Consider the following 18,521-nt stretch of genomic DNA (forward strand, 5'->3'; position numbering starts at 1 on the left):
GCATGGTTATCCAGATAACTATGCTAAAAGGCAAGAAGACAAGAACAATCCGAAGAAAATAATACATGTTTTTACTAATGAGTTTGTTCCATGTGCAGATACAGGTATGAAAACTTGAGGCTAAATTTGTTCGAGCAAAGACAGAAGATATTGGGGAGACTATTGAGGGGGCATACATAAGTTTCAGGTATGGGACCTTCCGGTACCAATGTAGCTAATTGAAGACTTTGAGGAGATCATGGAAAGGATGTGCATAAGTTACAAGCATGAAACTTTCTAGTCAAATCAAGGAGGGGCGAAGACCAAAGACTTGAGAAAATCATTGAAGGGACACGCATACACTACAAGTGTGGAACCTTTTGGTTGAATCATGTAGCAGCAAAGGCAAAGGCCGAGAGGAGATTGTTGAGGGGGCATACATAAGTTTCAGGTATGGGACCTTCCGGTCAAATCATGGAGGACATATAAAGTTTCAAGTCTGAAGTTAAAGGAATTTCAAGTATTTTTTCAGCATATATCAATAAAGTACAGGTGCAATCAGTCACAAGGACAGCCAGAATAATTATCGAGTGCTAAATCAATAGGAAAAGAGGACAAATCTGCTATAGCAAGATATAATGCGCATAAACAGGGACATTAACATCAAAGAAAACATTAATGTATACTATTTAAAAAATCTGATAAAGTGATTACAGCTGCGGGAGAATGGAAATGTGACTGGATGGATATCCCAATAACTATTTATATGGAGGAATGAGCTATAGAAAACATGCAGAAACAACAGGAAAGGCTAAGAGACTAGTACTCATACCATGTGATAACATCCATGGTCAAGCGTGATGATAGGCCTATTATCAAGTTATTAATTTCTCAAGTACAATTCATATTGTCATTTGATTCTAGTATTTTAATAAATGATTCAGTTCATGATAATTACACAGATTCATCATATTGTGAACAGACAGGAACAAAATAACCATCATCTTGCTGATACAGGAACAAAGGGTTTTTTTTAACTGGTTCAGGATCTCTTGAGAATGGGATGTGAATATCAGATGCTTATGTTAAAACAGATTTGTAACAATATTCTAAAGATGCTGCTCATGTAATGCAGACCTGGTATTCACAGCATGTTTTAAAGTAACAGCAAGGTAAGCTCATACTCAACATCAAATTTATTACCAAATAGAATGGAGCTAAAAATCAAAGAAGATATGCAAGTACACATGCGAATTTATTGATGCTACCTCAGCATACGGCTAATGTACAGTCATAGAGAAAATAGACCCATGGAAAGAATCTGCAAGAGCCGTCCATAGAAATAAAATAACCAACATTGCTACCATACAAATCTACTAGTTTTTCTCCATATTTATGCATTATCAGATATATGAAATAGAGTATGAAAAGAAGAGGTCGATTACGTACTCACAGCAAGCACTTGAAGGAGAGACCCTTTGAAAATGGTGATGAAATCATGGTTATACAGCAAGAAGTGTGCCCAACCTGAGAAGCCGTCCAGCACACAGAAAAATCTGAGGTACCCATGACGTCTATGGCAAGGAATGACCTCACCCAAATTTGGCCATAGTCAAGACCATGAACACTCGGCTGTGAAGAAAAGGAGCCGTTCAAGACTTGAATATTGGCGTCCACGAGTTCAGATCTGAACTCCATATGTAATACATAGAAAATGCCCAACAAAAATTTGCATTAAGCTGACTTTTGGAGAAGATTATAAGACAAAAAATTGGCATCAAGAAAGCTCACAACAACACATGAACCCGCAGCGAATATAAGCATATACAGATGCAAAGAAATCGCAGCCAAGAATGGAGTTTTTACCATGAAGAACCCGGAAGAAATCTTGCTCAAAAGCAAGATTGAAGTCGCATAGGAGAGGAAAGCTCAGTCTCGTCATCAAGAAAGACGTCTTCAACAATAGAACAGCTAGCAAATGCATGGAAATGACTCCTTCCCAAGCAAAAAATCTGACCCAGCAAAGGAAAAAATCACAGAGCTTCATCATAGCCGTGACTAGGGTTTGGAGAAACCCTTATTTCTTGCTCTCACGCAAGATGCAAAATGAGTAAATGAACAAAACAACAACGTTTTGCCTTTCCCTTATTTTTTGCCTTTGTCACATTTCATGAAATTTCAAATCCGTGAGTGGGAGTCAGATTTTTATTTTTGCCATGTATGCTATTTTTATATTAGTTGAGGGTGATTATTTTGAACTCTATTCTTATTAGTTTTACATATATCAATGAATAAGGCTTTGATCATTTGATATATTTAAAACTAATAGAGATAAAATTGCATGATTTATATTAATATTAATATGTTTTAAAATTAACTAATGAAATGTTAATTATTAAAGCATACTAATATTATTATAAATAAAGGAGTTAAAATATAGTTTCCATTATAATACTAATTTAATATTAACGTGTTCATTTTTAAAAATGATAAAATATAAGAATAAACACGATAATATTAAATTAATATAATAAAATAAGGTTCAATTGTAAAATTAATATATCAAGTGGTCATAATTATAAGGCCATTGATTTTATTAATTATTTAATGGAAATTATAAAAGTTGTAAGTATCTATTATGCCTAAATGCAAGGAAACAAGGTTGGAAGGATATTTTTAGAAGGGACGTTCAGTTAACAAGGGGTACTCATTGAGGCCAAATTCAGTTCCAGTTCCACATGCAAATTTGTGAGTTATTTGATGACATTTTTAGCAGTTCATGGAGCAATGATGATCAGTTATACATGCAGTTCAGATTAAGGGCTTATTTTATGCATATATTGCATAATTAGGAGTAGTTTTACATGCTATTTTTGTGGGTTACCTAGTGCATCCGAGTTTGATCATTTTGTGCATAATTTTGGAGTGCTAGAGGCAGTTTTGAGTTATCCATCAGTTGGGCAAATGGTTGAGTGCAGTTTTCAGAGGCTCCTTCATTATTTTCATCATTTTTGGTGATTTTTCCTATGCATGATTTTGGAATCCAAGATAGGATTTATTTTCTATATATTGTACTTTCACCTCATTATGAGGGACCTTCTTTCGGATTTAGATTTTTGCGCATAGCAAATTTGGAGTTGATTGTAAGGGCACTTGTGACAGAGATTTTTGAGCATTGATTATAGAGATATAGCAGTTCCTTCTCATAGATTCTTGTGCAATTTTGTGAATTTCTTACTTTAATGTTGTGTTCACCTTCATTATAGTTACATTCCTAGTTGCAGATTTGAATCGTGATACATGTGATTGCAAGTCTATGTTTGTGATTTTTGTTTTCTTGCAGAAAATTGGTGAAACTTAGGTATTCCTTTCAAAGCAAGAGGTTCCAATCCTTAAATAGAAACACTTTTTGTGATTACGTGATTGTCCGAGTATTGTGAGTCAATTATCTTCTCATAGTTCGTGCTGAAGTGGTCAAAGTTACATTCAAAACCATTGGTGTATCACCTCATTTAGATTAGTTATTTTATATCATTCATTATTCATTTCTTACCCTTATCTCGAGTACATTTTTAGGATTAGGTGATAACAACTTAGGAACCGGCCTAGCTTCCGGAGATTCTTCTCTCGTTTTAGGACAACCCACCACCCGAGAGAGTTTCCATTGTTTCACAGGATAGCTTGATTCCATATCTCGCTATAGGCGCAATCCTGATTGACAACAGCTTTTTGGCATGCCCTGTGGGCCTACGAACTGCTTCACAGTTCATTGAATTACAAGTTTTTACTGTTGTTTTGGTGTGAACAGCAATATTCCAGCCTTTGTGAAGGTATTTTATTAACACCTGGCGACTCTGTTTCTAAGGTTTATTGTAGATTCAATTGCAGTTTTGGTGATTTTTAATGAGAAGAGCTCCTAGAAGGTCAACAAGAGGAAGTAGAGCACCAACAGTTTCAAGAGGAAGGTCAGTTTCACCATCAATATCAGATTTTTCAGCATTTGAATATCCTACAAGTGAAGAACAGCTAACAAATTCTGAAGTATCTGAGATAGTCATTGAAGATATTGGTTTTCCTGAAGATTTAAGTGTTCATGACCATTCAGAATCTGAGGTGCCCGTTTTTGAGCAATTACCAGAGGACCAATTTGTATTTTCGACATCTACAAGTGGTGCTACAGCTGCTGTTACAGGTTTGAAAACATATCAACGGAAGGTAAATCAACCTACACAAACTTCAGTACCATTTGCAGCACAACAAGTACCATCAGTTCATCAAATGGCTCAAAGTCTGCCATTTGTAGCTTTTAACACTGGCAGCCCCTTACAAATTGCTGTCCATCATGATATTCCACCACCAGCATTAAAAAGTGTGCCATATTTTACTGGTGAAAATCAAGTTTCAGCAGTGGAACATATTAAAGATATTGCTATCCTTTGTGGATTACACCAAGTTCAGCATGAAGATGTGGCCTTGAAGTTATTAGCAGCATCTTTCAGAGGTAAAGCATTAATTTGGTTCAGAAGTCTTGCAGTAAACTCAATTGCCACATGGGATACATTGGGAAGTTTGTTGATCAGCAAGTTTGAAGGTAAGTCTGATAATCTTTCCTTGGTTGAACAGTTGACTACTATAAAGAGACATCCTAATGAGCATATTTTTTATTTTAATTTTCGTTTTCAGCGAACTTGGGATAGAATTCTAGCAACTGTTAAGCCTTCTAATGATTATGCATTCTTATTTTATTTAAAGGCCTTTAACAGTGATATTTCAGTTATGATACAATCTATGGGAGGACGTACTTTGCCTGATGCATTTGATGTTGTTATAAGAGCTAAAAATAGCTTAATGCAAGCTGGCAAACTAACTCCTAGGCCTCCAATGCCTTATTCTGCAAAAATACAGCAGATTGTACCAATTGTTATACCACCATTGGCTGTAATTCCACCTATGCCAGCATTCAATGTGTAGGTTGCAGCAGAGGAGCATGCTACTGTAGCTCCTATTAGAGAGTTATAGGAGCAAAATCAAGGCTTAATTGAGAAAAGTGACAGTATGATGAGGACATCATAGACTTATGGCAATGAGATAACAAATTTGAAGAGACAACAAGGTCAATACAATAGGCCTAATCAAGTGTCCTATCAGGAAAACAAGCAATTTAACCAAACTTCAGGTTCAAACTAGCAAAGGCAACTTCAAGGACAGCAAAGAAATTATGGTCAAAGGACCAACCAGCCCTACAATTATGCAACTCCTAGCAATTCAAAAGAATTGGTAGTTGTTCCTCAAAACAACTATGCACACGAAGAAGAATGGTGCAATACTTATAATGTTGGTCATTATTGGTTGGATTGTGCATATGCACTTGAGTCAAGGAAGCGGGATCTTTTGAAGGAACAACAGATTACAAACCAAGGAGAGGTTCATCTTGAACAAGTACAACAGCAAGTACAACAACAAGGTAATCCTAATGCTACTTTAATGAATTTTACTGAAGATGAGGCTGTTATAGCAGCGAAGTTTGATCAAAATCAGACTTGGAAGCCTGTATCAGCGGGAACAAGGTCAAAAGACCAAGTTGCAAATATACAACAGCAGGTCAATGCTAGTAACAACCAACTAGGACCATCAGGTGCACAAAAAATGCAGTATGTGCCAAAAGGACAGCAAAGACAGCAAACTCAAGCTCAAAAAGTGAGTTTACAACCACCACAATAGCAGAAAGAGCTTGCTGTACCAAAGAATCAGTCAAAAGTTAGTACTCAGAATTTCAATATTGTTGAACAACTGAAAAAGACTCATGTTCCTGTTTCTATATGGGAGGTTTTAGCACACCTGGGTCAAAAAGACACGTTACAGGAAGCATTACATTCACTCACCTTGTCTGGTAACACTTTAGCACAATAGACCCCTACAGTTCTAATGGCTGCAAACGTTAATAATTTACAACAGCCAGCCAAAATAGTGAAGCCACCACCTTTTTATGTCACAGTTATAATAGGCAAATACCTTGTTCATAATTGCATGATAGATTCAGAGGCCACTAGCTCTGTTATGCCTAAAAAGATAGTAGGCCAGCTAGGCCTCAAATACGAACCAATTGAAAAGGAGGTAGTACAGCTAGATGGGACAGCCATTGAAACAATTGGAGTTATCAGGAATATGGATCTAACTTTGCATGCTTGTCCTAGTTTTTCGGTCCCCATGGATATTTATATCATTGACCTACCTCCCTATTTTTCCATATGTCTATCACGTTATTTTACAGCAAAAATAGGAGGTTATGTGTCTGCTGATTGGTCTCATATGCTTTTCCGCACTAGGTATGGTACTAGGGTGACAATTCCGTCTGAACCTATTGCCAAAGATTGCCTTGAACATAACGTTGTTACTCCTGAAAATAATATAACAGCTATTTTATTTGATCAAGAGGCAATAGATGCTATTTATGAGTCTAAAACGCCCATAGATACTATTCTTGATGTATTAGTAGATGAATAGGCTACTGAAAATGCTGAAATTTCAGAATCACAGGTTGAAGAACCAAGTTTGGGCAATTACATTATTCATGAGACTACTGATTTTCTACCAAATATCATAAAAAATACAGATTTAAATGCAGGACAGCAAGGTAATGAGGTATGGAAATTATTTTTTGATGGTTCACGTAGCAAAATCTGTGCTAGAGGAGTTTGCATGCTGATTTCACCAGCAAACAAAAGGTATTATGCATCTTTCAGATTTACTTTCAGCTGTACCAATAATGTTGTTGAATATGAAGCATTGGTAAATGGATTAAAATGGGCCATAATTATACTTTACATCTATCTACTTGCACATAGATATACTTATGAGGTGGCATCATATTATTTATAAAAATAATATTATGGTCTCACTTTATTCTTATATCTATGTGTATGTACATAGGTATACATTATAATGGTGGAAGATCAATCAAAAACCTTTTGAGGTAAGTATTATTTTTAATTAAATTAATTTATGTTTTGAAAATATTTATTTAATAACTCATGCAGGTCCATCAATTATATCCTGAAGTTCAAGTCGCTAGGTCCTTACCAAGGCAATTTAAGGTTATACCTGTCAACTTGATAATTGGACTAAGCTAGTATCCCATTCCATTGATCTCGTTTAGCAATGCTTCCCCCCCCTTCATCTTTTCTTACAATCACTCGTTCAATATTTCTACGATAATAACAAGTTCCATAATAATTTCATAATAACATTTAATATAGATAAACAAATTAATTATTAACCATAATTCCAAAATCAAACAACTGCTAAACATCACATGACAAATAATGGATAACAACCATCTTCATTAAACAATTAGCATAATGAATACAATAGATATATTTAACTACCTTCTTCACATGATTATGAAAGGAAAATCAGTTTAATCTAACTGTTATAAATAAATTTAAAATTAGGTCAAAAAATGGGATGTAACAAGTTGTGTATATATATTTCTCTTTGATCTCATAGGTTTATATTTCTAAAGCTACCAAAACATCAACACTTGAGTCTTTAGGTGAAGTATCTTATAAGAACTGACCTAGAATTTGGAGATTTACTCCAATTTTTGGAAACCCACTACCTAGGAGTGTTTGCATGTTTCTTTAGAAAGTTAAGTTTCTGAGGACTTAATAGGATGCATTCCTGAGAGATAAAAAGGGCATTGAACCGTTTTCATTTGGACCATCAACACAGTGGTGTCTTATTCCAGTCATGATTGCTTGAGGACAAACAATCCTAGGGAGGGTAGACTCTAATGTCCCCATTTTTCCGTAGCATTAGAGTGTGAAGGAATGTTGATTAACTAACTAATATTCATCACTTCTTGTTGATCTGTTCATCATCAATTCATATGGAATTTTCTATGCAATCTCATTTCAATGTACATTCTAATTCAAGAGATCATCTCACACTGCCTTGTCAATATAATCACTGGCTGGTTGAGTGTTTTCTTTGACCATTGATCTTAACAGAATGCCACCACCATATTATTTACAGTTATTGCATGTTCTTGTCAATATTTATTATTATTTGGATGAAGCCGCTGCCATCACAAACCGATATATTACTTAGTTGTTTACCTTTATTTTTCATACAGATCCTATTACTTCGGAACAAACAGTTCATGAATTTGTTTCTATCAAGACTGATGATTTGTGAATTATCATATATGAAATTGCTTTGATCGTTGTATAACCTAAACATATTCCTTGCTCAACTGTTACATAAGGTAGATCATAAACTACATATCATAAAGTCAACTATTACTTATCACAAAAGGACCCATGAAATCACTATCCTTGGTTTCATGAAGTTAAACATTGTTGATGTAAAAGCTCTAAGTATGGTTCTGACAAATTGCCAATGTCAATGAACAATGTTATTGTGAGTCTTTGTTTTATTTAATTTTCAATAATTATCAGAAGTACATGGCAAATGCTGAATCTAACAATTCAGCTTTAGAAGACATATAATTTTATTGAAGTAAGGAAAACAGAATTCAAAAACATAACAAGAACCAAATTCTCAATAATCAACAACAACAGTGAACCTGATTTTATCTATAACACGGTCCTTGCAATTCCAGTTGAAAGAATAGCCCAGAATATATATCAGAGTCGAATCCTTAACAAAGCATCTTCCCTAATATCCTCAACGCAAGCCAAGGACACTGTCAAATGGTCTGATATTAATTTGAATGGCCTCCAATGCAAAACGCAGCTAGGAAAAGAATGACACCCAGCTGCAATGCAGAACGCCGGTTGCATAGACAGGACGTGTGACAATGCAAATTGTCAATTTGTGTTATTTCTCCCTGTCAAATCTCAAGTCTGGCAACAAACCAACTCTCAGCTTGACGTCTAGCTGATACAATTTCAGACGCAACACAAGTAACAAAAAATGACAATCAGAGTACCTCCAATAGATTATCAAATCAATTTCCAGATGCACACATTACAATCAATTACATTCAAAATACCTATCTCCATAGCCACAGTGATCACAGCTGGAGAATTATGACAATTCCTTACCTCATTACAATTGCCAATGATGATTCTCAGACTTCTTCAAACCCTCAGTGTAAAGCGCCTTGACAATTTTTGAAGTTTTATCCCTGTTTTTCTGCCTTAGGAATTTTGTCAAACACTTCCCTTGCAGCCTCAGTTTGCTGATGTTTGTTGTTTTGCTATGATTTTTGAATGCCAATGATATTGATGAATACAAATGATTGCAAAATAACTAATTGGAAATCAAAGTGATATGCAACTTCTTTTTATTATTTTCCAAATGCAAGTACATGAAATTCTGATGTAAAATGCACACTTACAGCCAAGAGGTATTTTCACAAACACTTGGTATGCATCCTATGACTATGCAATGAGACGTTTTTACAAACATTTGGCATACAAAGTGAACAGCTGAATTAAGTTGATTTCCCTTCAATACTTCAATGTTCACAATGACTAAATACTTTGGTAACAATAGACATATATTACTTGTCAAATGTATCCATCTACAATTGCCAAATGTAAATACCAAAAGAACCTGGAATAAGTAGCTGAGGTGAAATGCTTTTTGGCTTTGCTTTTTTTCAGATTTTCTTTTTCGGACTGCTTCTTCGAATCTGCTTTTCGAACTGCTTTTTCGGCTCTGCTTTTTCGGACTGTTTTTTTGGATTTGCGTTTTTGGATTGTTTTTTCGGCTCTGCTTTTTCGCTTTGCTTTTTTGGATCCGTTGCGAAAACTGAAACCTTTCTCCTTGCCAACTGATGTCAAAAATTAGATGCACAGGCTGAACAAAAATCATTGAATATTATCTCCCAATTAATCATAAATGAATTGGCTGAATACCAATTCCTCCACTCCCAACTAGGGTTGATAACTCACAACCGAAATTGGCACCTTAGTGTCTTCAAACCCTCAGGCAAGTATGCAAGCACTAAGGCTCTCAGCACAATAGATGAATATGCAACTCAAGATGTGTAAAATGACCCCCCAAAGGCTCTTTATAAAGATTTCACAAGCAACTCCAAGAAGCTTCTAGAGGAATCCAACACTTTATTCTTTTAAGTGACTTTTTGATATTTTATTATGTTAGTCACTTTAATATTAAATCAATTAAATATAAAGTTACTTTTTAATAATTCGTTGTTTAGTAACCTTATAAGTAATTAATTTAATATATCTTTTTCCCCTTATTTCTTCCTTTTTAGCCTCCAGGGAAAATAAAGGCTAAAATAAAATAAGTAGTTGGTGCCTGTCAAAAATGGGACATTACACTTAGCCAGGAAATTCAAGCAAAGAAAATATAATATTCAAGATCCTATTCCTTAGCCATAGAAATATAGTAGGAGAATGTTGGCCAATTGTATATTTCAGCACAATTGCCAAGAACTTCTCAGACGAGACCCTTATACTTCAACAAGGGCTCACAAGTCAAAAAACAGAAAAAAGCCACAAAGGCACAAAAGAAAATATATAATCAAGCATGCCTTTCCCAATGCAATGAGCTCTCATTTATAATCTTCCGTTGGTCAAAGTTTCCTAAATAGCTCCACCTCAGAAATTGCGGAAGTTTCCTAAAAGAACTCAACACCAAAAACTTTCCAACACGCTTTTTAGAAATATCTCTTAATGTCATTATTATAATAAGATAAACATTATTATAATAATGCAACTCAATGATTAATAAATAAATAAGAGCTCATGCAAAAATTACTTTATTAACTATAGGTGACGACCAACTGCTGAAGCCACCCGCCGCACTGCCAAAAATAGCAATTGCCAAAACTAGACTTACTAAAAACAGCAAGTTCACAACTGGGACTCCAAAAACACCCTGTCAGGTCACGAGGGTCGCTATGATGAGCTAACTCTATCAACTACGAAGACCTGCCAAAAACGGGGACATTACAGCTGACCATTACAAGATCGCTGCCTTAGTGGTTTATTAGATTTTCTTAATCGTCATTGCTCTTACATTCCAAGTTATCTTAATGATAATTGCTCCAAAAATGACTCCTCTATCGCTGCTCATACATGGATGAAGTTGACAATCATATTAAGTTTGAGATCTTTGTGTTATGTCTTCATCTCTTCTTTATCACCTTTTCCCTTCACCTCTGTCAACATAGATGTCAGTTTGTACATATGGTATACTTGTAATCTTGGTATTGTATGTGATCAAGCTGTTGAGATTCAATGGCAACATTCTCTAACATCAAACTCAGACAATGAATTCCTTCCATAATAGCATTGACACTGATGGTAGTTTTGTCTTCCCACTTTTCACATCAATGACTATTGACAACTATTCCAACAGTTTTTATGGATTTTCTTATATGAACAAACTAAAAGGTCTTCTACAAGATGATAGTAGCTTTTATATTTTCAATTTAAATGCAAGTTTTTGAGTACCAATACTAGAGATAAAGTAGAAGAAAGATTAGATAGATAAAGTTCTAATAAATGATTAAAGACCGACACCATTGGCATTTTATTTCCTAATAGATTATTGCTAGTGGGTTCCCATAATCCATAACAGTAATTATTTTGCTTCTGGATTTTTACTGTGTGCTAATTTTTTGAGCAAAAAAATTAGTACACAAATTTTTTTTTATTCCTAATAGATTGTTTCTTCTTTTACTTTGGCAGGCAGATTTCTTCATCACATACATCTTGACAACTGGGTTGGCAGGTTTCCCTTTAGAAATTCTTCAACTGGGATTACTTTTGTGGCACCTTTTCAAGGTTCACTCATTTGGTAGAGGACAAAAACATGAACCTTATATATATTCGATTCCGTATTACAGAATCATTCCAAATATATCTCTTTTCATATTGATCGGGATGACATATGCAATGATAGCTCCATTGCTTCTTCCATTTCTTCTAGTGTATTTATTTCTCGGCTATTTTGTTTGTCTTAATCAGGTAATATGGTCTTATTTTTGGGAATGTGAAAGCTCTATTATTAATTTTTTGTCTATCCATAATTTTAATGTTATGCTTTCTTTTATTTTCATACTGTAGAAATAGTACGGTATTGTTGTCATTTGATAAATCAACCAATATTTATATTGCATGCATCTTATTTGGAGAAAATATTATTTCTATTCTAAGTTTAAAAATATAGTTGTTTTGTGTTTGGCACTTCGCAGATAGTGAATGTTTATGAACCTGCATATGATACCAGTGGACAGTTTTGGCCCCAGATTCATCACTACTTAATAGTGTCTTTTATTCTTATGCAAGTTACACTGGTTGGTTTCTTTGGACTAAAGCAAAAACCAACAGCATCAATCCTGACAATTCCACTCCCTATAATCACACTCTTATTTAATGAGTACTGCAAGCAACGTTTTTTTCCTGCATTCTGGAGATATTCAGTCCAGGTAGTTTTCTGGCTTTTCTTGACCACTTTTAACACTTGAAGTTATGTCCATTTTTTAATACCTATCGAAGAAGCATTGCCAAAATAAATAGCTACGTAATTTAATTGAGTCCATGGCTATCAAGAGTGTACATGTAGTGTATCTTTGCCTCCCTAGAAGCTAAAAATGGTCACTGGTGTTCTGGTTGTGGTGAGCTTCTTGTGATGAGATTTTACCTATGATAAAAATTCTTGTTATCATTTTTTCTTAATATTACCAAGGGTCTCAAAATATTTGAAATGCTTGAAATATTTGTTGACAAGGTATTTTAGATATGAGTGTACTGCAAGCATGCCGCTTTGGCTGCCTTGATGTGGAGGATGCCATAGGAATGCAGATGAAAGGTCCCCTTTACATATTCTTACAATAGAAAAAAATTGGAGATGACCCTAAGATTCTTCATAGTTGTCCAAAATCTCAAATTTACTGCAGTGTGCATCTTGCCATGAAAAAGTATTTGGAGGTGATTATCTGTCCTAAAGTATACTTACCTTAGTCAATAATGCTATGGATAAAATATTAATCATGAAACATGAGAGTGCATGGTGTAGGGTTTACAATAAAAAGTGGTTGTTATGTATGTACAATCCTACGGAAAAACAAATTAGAAAAACTTAGAACCAAAGGCTACAAGATCTATAGAGAATACAAACTAAGTGCCAATTATAGGATGATGAAAGGGAAGCAAATCATCTTGCTGAGGAACCTTCTATGGGGGTGCTTATGTAGAAGAAAGATCAGTAACCTTCCAAGTCTTAAGGCACTTGAATAGCAAGCCATGCTAACATTCCCTGACTTGGTGAAAATGTCACAATAGATGCCTCAATGTCTCGTTGCACCAGTCTGAAAGCTTTCCCTCATGGGAATGGAGCCCAACCATGTCATTGAAAAGGAGAAGGTGAGAAGCAATTCTGATGCATTAGCATCTAGGTCCACATGCAATCTAATGTCACCAAAAATATTAGTAATTATGTTTTTCAGTTTTGTGCTTTAGTTTTGTGTTTATGTCATCTGATGTATCTTGTCAACACTTTTTCCAGACAGTGCTACAAATAGGATGGAGTTTTTATTTTATTATTTAGATCTTCTGTAGTAGTGCTACTACCTTGAACAAAGTTGCTTCAAGACAACCTCTGGTGTATATGGTGCTATAGAAAATGTGACAGGGCTATGTATTATACTGCAGGAATTGTGTTTGTCTTAAAAATGTAATGCACTGCTGATGGCTTACTGTTTCTCAAGGTTTTAGCAAGAAATACGAAGATTTATTACATAGATTAGTGCTATGTTCAATATAAAGGATCTGTTTTATAGGAAGTGCATAGTTTCTTTTATGGATAACATTGATTTATACACCATCATCAAATATAAAGGGTCTGTTTTGAATTCTTACAAGTTGATGGCATCTTTGTCTTTTCTATTCTTGGCAGCATTGGGGTAAACATTCCCATGCCATGACTGTTGCTTCAACAATGTAATCAGTGTCAAGTGATTTCTTATGTGTTGTTGTAATAGATTGGTTTACACTTGGTTGTTGATCAAAAGGGTCATGGTATTATAGGCAGTTTGCATCTAGTCCGTCACAACCCCAAGACCTTTCTCATTTTCATTTACTCAATACACTTGACCTAGATTTGGCAAGAGAAATTAAATGAAATGAATAAATTTGATGGCCTCCATTAGACTAGGAAGTTTACTAGACCCAGGATTGTGAACATTGCAATGACTCATAAGAGACAATTAACAAACCCTATTCTCTGCTTCTTAGTGTCCACTAGTCCTTTCCTGTTCATTGTTCTTCTGCTTTGGATTTTCACAAGATAACCTTCCATTTTTGTGAGAGTTGCACCTTGGACTCACAAACCACCTTGTAGTCAGGTTTCCTTCCTAGTCTATGGAAAATAATATGTGCTTTGGAGAACATTAGTTTTCTTGCACTTCCCATCTCAAATAAGAAAAATAGAGAACATGAAGACGTACTTTTATGGACGGATTTTGTTAGTGAAACACTAGCACCACAGGACAAGGGAACGTTGTGACGAGTTTTGGGTGTGAGAAAAAAAGGGCCTTGATTTCAGGACGGAAGGGGGACAACGATGGGGGTATGAGGGAGGGGGGCTGCATACTATACATATATAACTTAAAATGCTAATAATGAAAAGATGTTTCAGTATAACACACCAAATACAATATATTTGAAGTGTGTACATAGAAAAATTGCAAAATGAACAAGAACCATTCAGCATTCAACACAGTAACATATTGATATGATTGATGATTCATTAAATGATTAAATCATTGTTCAAATATGAAATATTATATATCATACAGATGATCATGATTACAATGACAAGAGTAGTATGGCATGATATAATGAATCACAATCAGTATCAATGTGAGTATAGAGTTCTACAAATGTCGAAATCTAAAGTCGCGTCAAAATGGAAAAATGTAACAATGGGAGGCCTCGAATGACTAATCATCCCCCAAGCCAAAGTCCTCATCACTAGAACTACTAGACCCAATATCTTCCTCATCAAGTTCTGTCAAAGGAATGCCAACTAACCTTGCATCGGCTTTTGTTGCAGCCTCTTCCTCATCAATCTGATATAGATCCTCTAGCTCTACATCGCATTGTATTTATGGGCTCTCTTTGTAACCACATGTCTTGTGATCTATGATATGCAAGACAATGTGCACAACAACTAGCTTCTCTGCTCCCTTAGAGGTAACTATGTCCTCTTAAGAGAGTGGATGAAGCTTTATGTAGGCCAGTTGCTCTTTGCAGCCGAGGAACTAGAAGCCTGAGATAGAAAACAAAAGGTCATTGTGAGAAAATTAGAAAACTAAAACTCTAAAAATTAAAATTTAAGAACTTGAATAGGTTATAACTTATAAAGATGAGGAACAACAAACTTGAGAAAGGAATTAGGTGGCTAGTGTGGTGATCTTTTCCCTTTGCGATCCATGAAATTTCCGCTACAATATGGGGTGCTTTTGTACCATAGTTCTAAGATCCATTTTCCCGAAATCTGAGGATCCTGGAACATAATAAGTTGTAACATAATGTTATGTCTCATTAACATACCCAACAATAAACTTAATTTTTGAAGTTACTAATCTCTAGATACTAATTAATATTGAATTAACAATTACCTATAAGAGTGGCAAATTCCATCCCCTCTAAGAGAATCTGGGAAGAAGTCTTATCATTAAAATTTTTACTAATGCATCAGAAGAACCCGACCTTCACCTCATCATCTTGAAGTGGCGTAACTCTACCAAGCCTAGTCATGTACCACTTAGGATTCAATGCAGGCTGCCATGTTCAAAGGAGTGTTCGGCTTCTCCCACTTGGGGTGAATGATAAGGTGAATGTGCTTAATATAGAATGCTAGAGTGAGGTCCCTCTCACATACAACAACCCTCATCTAGCCAAGCATGGAATTGATGCACTCATAAACCTCTCCAAGGGTAGGTGAATTCCTATCACCATATTTGATGACCTCAAAACCTGGGGAAATAATGGAGACTGTATTTTGCATCAGCCCAAAATTGATCACTCTTCACTGTCTCCTTCATTCTCTTCCCCCACTCTATTTTGGTCTAAGCCCACTGATTGCATTCCTATGTCATAACCATGAGTTGTAGAGGCTCTTGTAACTCAAGCATTCTCTCCAAGAGAATGTAATATGAAGCATATCTAGTCTCAACTAGTCTCAGGAACTCCTTCACGAAACCCCTGAAGAGTGCATGTGAAGCATGGTGATTGTAGATAAACATCTGCACCTTTCTACCATCATTAACCACCCATCTAATCCATTTGATTTTCTCCGTGTCCTTGAGTGCATTGTTCATGGCATGCACACAACACAGAGTTCACCAATTATGTCTATAGGCTGCCTCACCAAGCCTTCATGTAGCTATTTGTCACTACTTGAAACCACATTTTGTGGTCCAACCTCCTCAATGGCCACCCTAAGGATGTGAAATTGAAAATCAATATCTTTACGACTCCCTGAACGATCAACTACCTTCAGAAAATATGGGCCCTCAACACATGTGACCATGATTTTGATGAGCGGACGTTGTCTAATGTCTGTCCACCCATCCATAATAATGCTGCAACCCGACTCCAGCCAACATGCCTTCATTGTTTCCATCAAAACCCCAACCTTCTTGTACTGCTTATCCAAGACTATGGTCCTCAACTTGTGCTCGTCATGTGGCACAAATGATGGTCCTACGTCCTTTTCCACCATGGACATCATCTTTGTATAATAGGGAGATCAAGTGACAAGGAATGGGATGCCATTGGCAAATAAGATCTCACCAATGGCATCATTTGTTTGATCCTTTACGTGCACATTAAATAAATCAGCAATGGGGTTATTGGTGCCATAACTTCGTACCTTCCTTTACCCCTTGTGTTTTGTCCGTACTGAACTATGAATGGATGAAGGAATGAAAGCTGATTATGAATATGTCCCTACTCTCCAATGCAAGATGCATGTAGAATCATCTCGTTGCCCTCGTAATTGTTTAATAGCTTGAACCTGTTGCCTATCAGCCAAAGATTTATGCACTGGAACTGCACTATCATCAGAAATGCCCCACAATTTGTTTATTTCAATTCTATGCTTCACACTTTCAGCATTTCCAAGAAATTTCCAAGAACTCACATCATACCCATTCCAAAAGAGATGGCGTGAATTAACTCTAGTTATGTTGCCATGCCATTTTACACCACAAAAATTACATTTTCATTTCTGTGTATGGAGTGAGACTCTGATTGGGAGCTTACATTAGCTGGAGCTGTAGGGAGTGACACTCAGATAGCAAATTTTTTGAGGGGTTTTGGATTAAAAGGATCTGTAGGAAATGGTGCCAAAGTTTCAGGCTCATGCTCAGATAAGCAGGCACTTTGACTAACCTCATGCATATCCATGTTTTCTACACTTTGACTAGAGGCCATTTATACACTGCATTTCACAAAATCATAGATTTCAGCCTAATTAGTAAATTAATAAATTAAAAAAAATCTAACTAATTTCAACCTAGTTTAGGAATTGAAATAAGTTTCAGCATAAGTTAATAACCCAAAAGTATTTTCAGCATAATGACATAATGAATTCAAAATTGAAGTTTCAACAACAAGAAAAATGACCAACACAAATCTTAAAGATTTAAAAATTTAAAGTTAAACTCAAACAATGCATTCTAATGAGAAATTTGAACATGTGGTTATTTTAAACAAATTGCATCAAATTGGAATGAAAATCTGAAAATAAATGTAAGATTGAATCTTCCTGGTCCTCTTGCTCCTTTTGATTTTGCAATCACTTGCAAGATCACTCTCCAAGCTCTTCCAAACTCTTCTCACTTTTCTCCTATTGCAAACAAGGAATGCCAAATGAAGTATATGGTCCTTTTGAAGGCTTTGGGGGTCCTATATGGGACCAACATTCACGTAGGGTTCAATAGGGAGCAAAGAAATTAAAAAATTATTAACTTTTTCTTTTTTGTCACTAGCCACACCCTATCCCGTCCTGGGTGCAGTCGAGGGATGCCTAGGAAGTCCCTAGACACTGTCCCCCTGCACCTACATCCCAGAGTTCTGGACAGGGTCGAGGACGAGGACATACACAATAGAAGTGCAGTGGGAAAACTACCATTGGTGGTGGTGTGCATCGTACTCATCCCAATGACATCTCAGCACTTGGTTCATGGGGATCTAGGCCCAAGTGCACATCCCCATGTTACACTAGATTTTGTTGAAGATTTGTGCTATGTAAGAGGGCATATGATAAGAAGTGTCAACCACTTCCATAACATTATAGAAATTTTAATTAGTTTGCATTAATGGAAAAGAGATTATTGTTTTATCATAATACAATTTTATTGGTCCCCTATTGTGATGGGTTCTTGTGAAGTACTTCTTGTCATGGAACATAGGTTGATGCGATTGAGTTAAAAACCATATAGTTGAATCCTGATAGAAATATCACAACATGAAGAGTTTTATGCTCAAATCTAGACTACCAAATTTCTATAAAGACAAGAAAGGGGAGGG

At 35.7% G+C, this 18,521-nt stretch overlaps 1 protein-coding gene across 1 annotated transcript in view; it reads left to right on the top strand.

Moving 5' to 3' along the window:
• The window catches only part of LOC149532428 (Early-responsive to dehydration stress protein (ERD4)), a 416,579-nt gene that overhangs the window by 367,610 nt on the left and 30,448 nt on the right, over positions 1-18,521 (top strand). The window contains exons 8-9 of the mRNA XM_089805383.1: positions 11,670-11,948; positions 12,176-12,409. Coding sequence (XP_089661509.1) covers positions 11,670-11,948; positions 12,176-12,409 — 513 coding nt within the window. The remainder of the gene's footprint in view (positions 1-11,669; positions 11,949-12,175; positions 12,410-18,521) is intronic.

This window comes from Cupressus sempervirens, chromosome 10 (assembly GCF_028749045.1).
Source record: "Cupressus sempervirens isolate cs-2001-9-10 chromosome 10, ASM2874904v1, whole genome shotgun sequence".
NCBI lineage: Eukaryota > Viridiplantae > Streptophyta > Pinopsida > Cupressales > Cupressaceae > Cupressus > Cupressus sempervirens.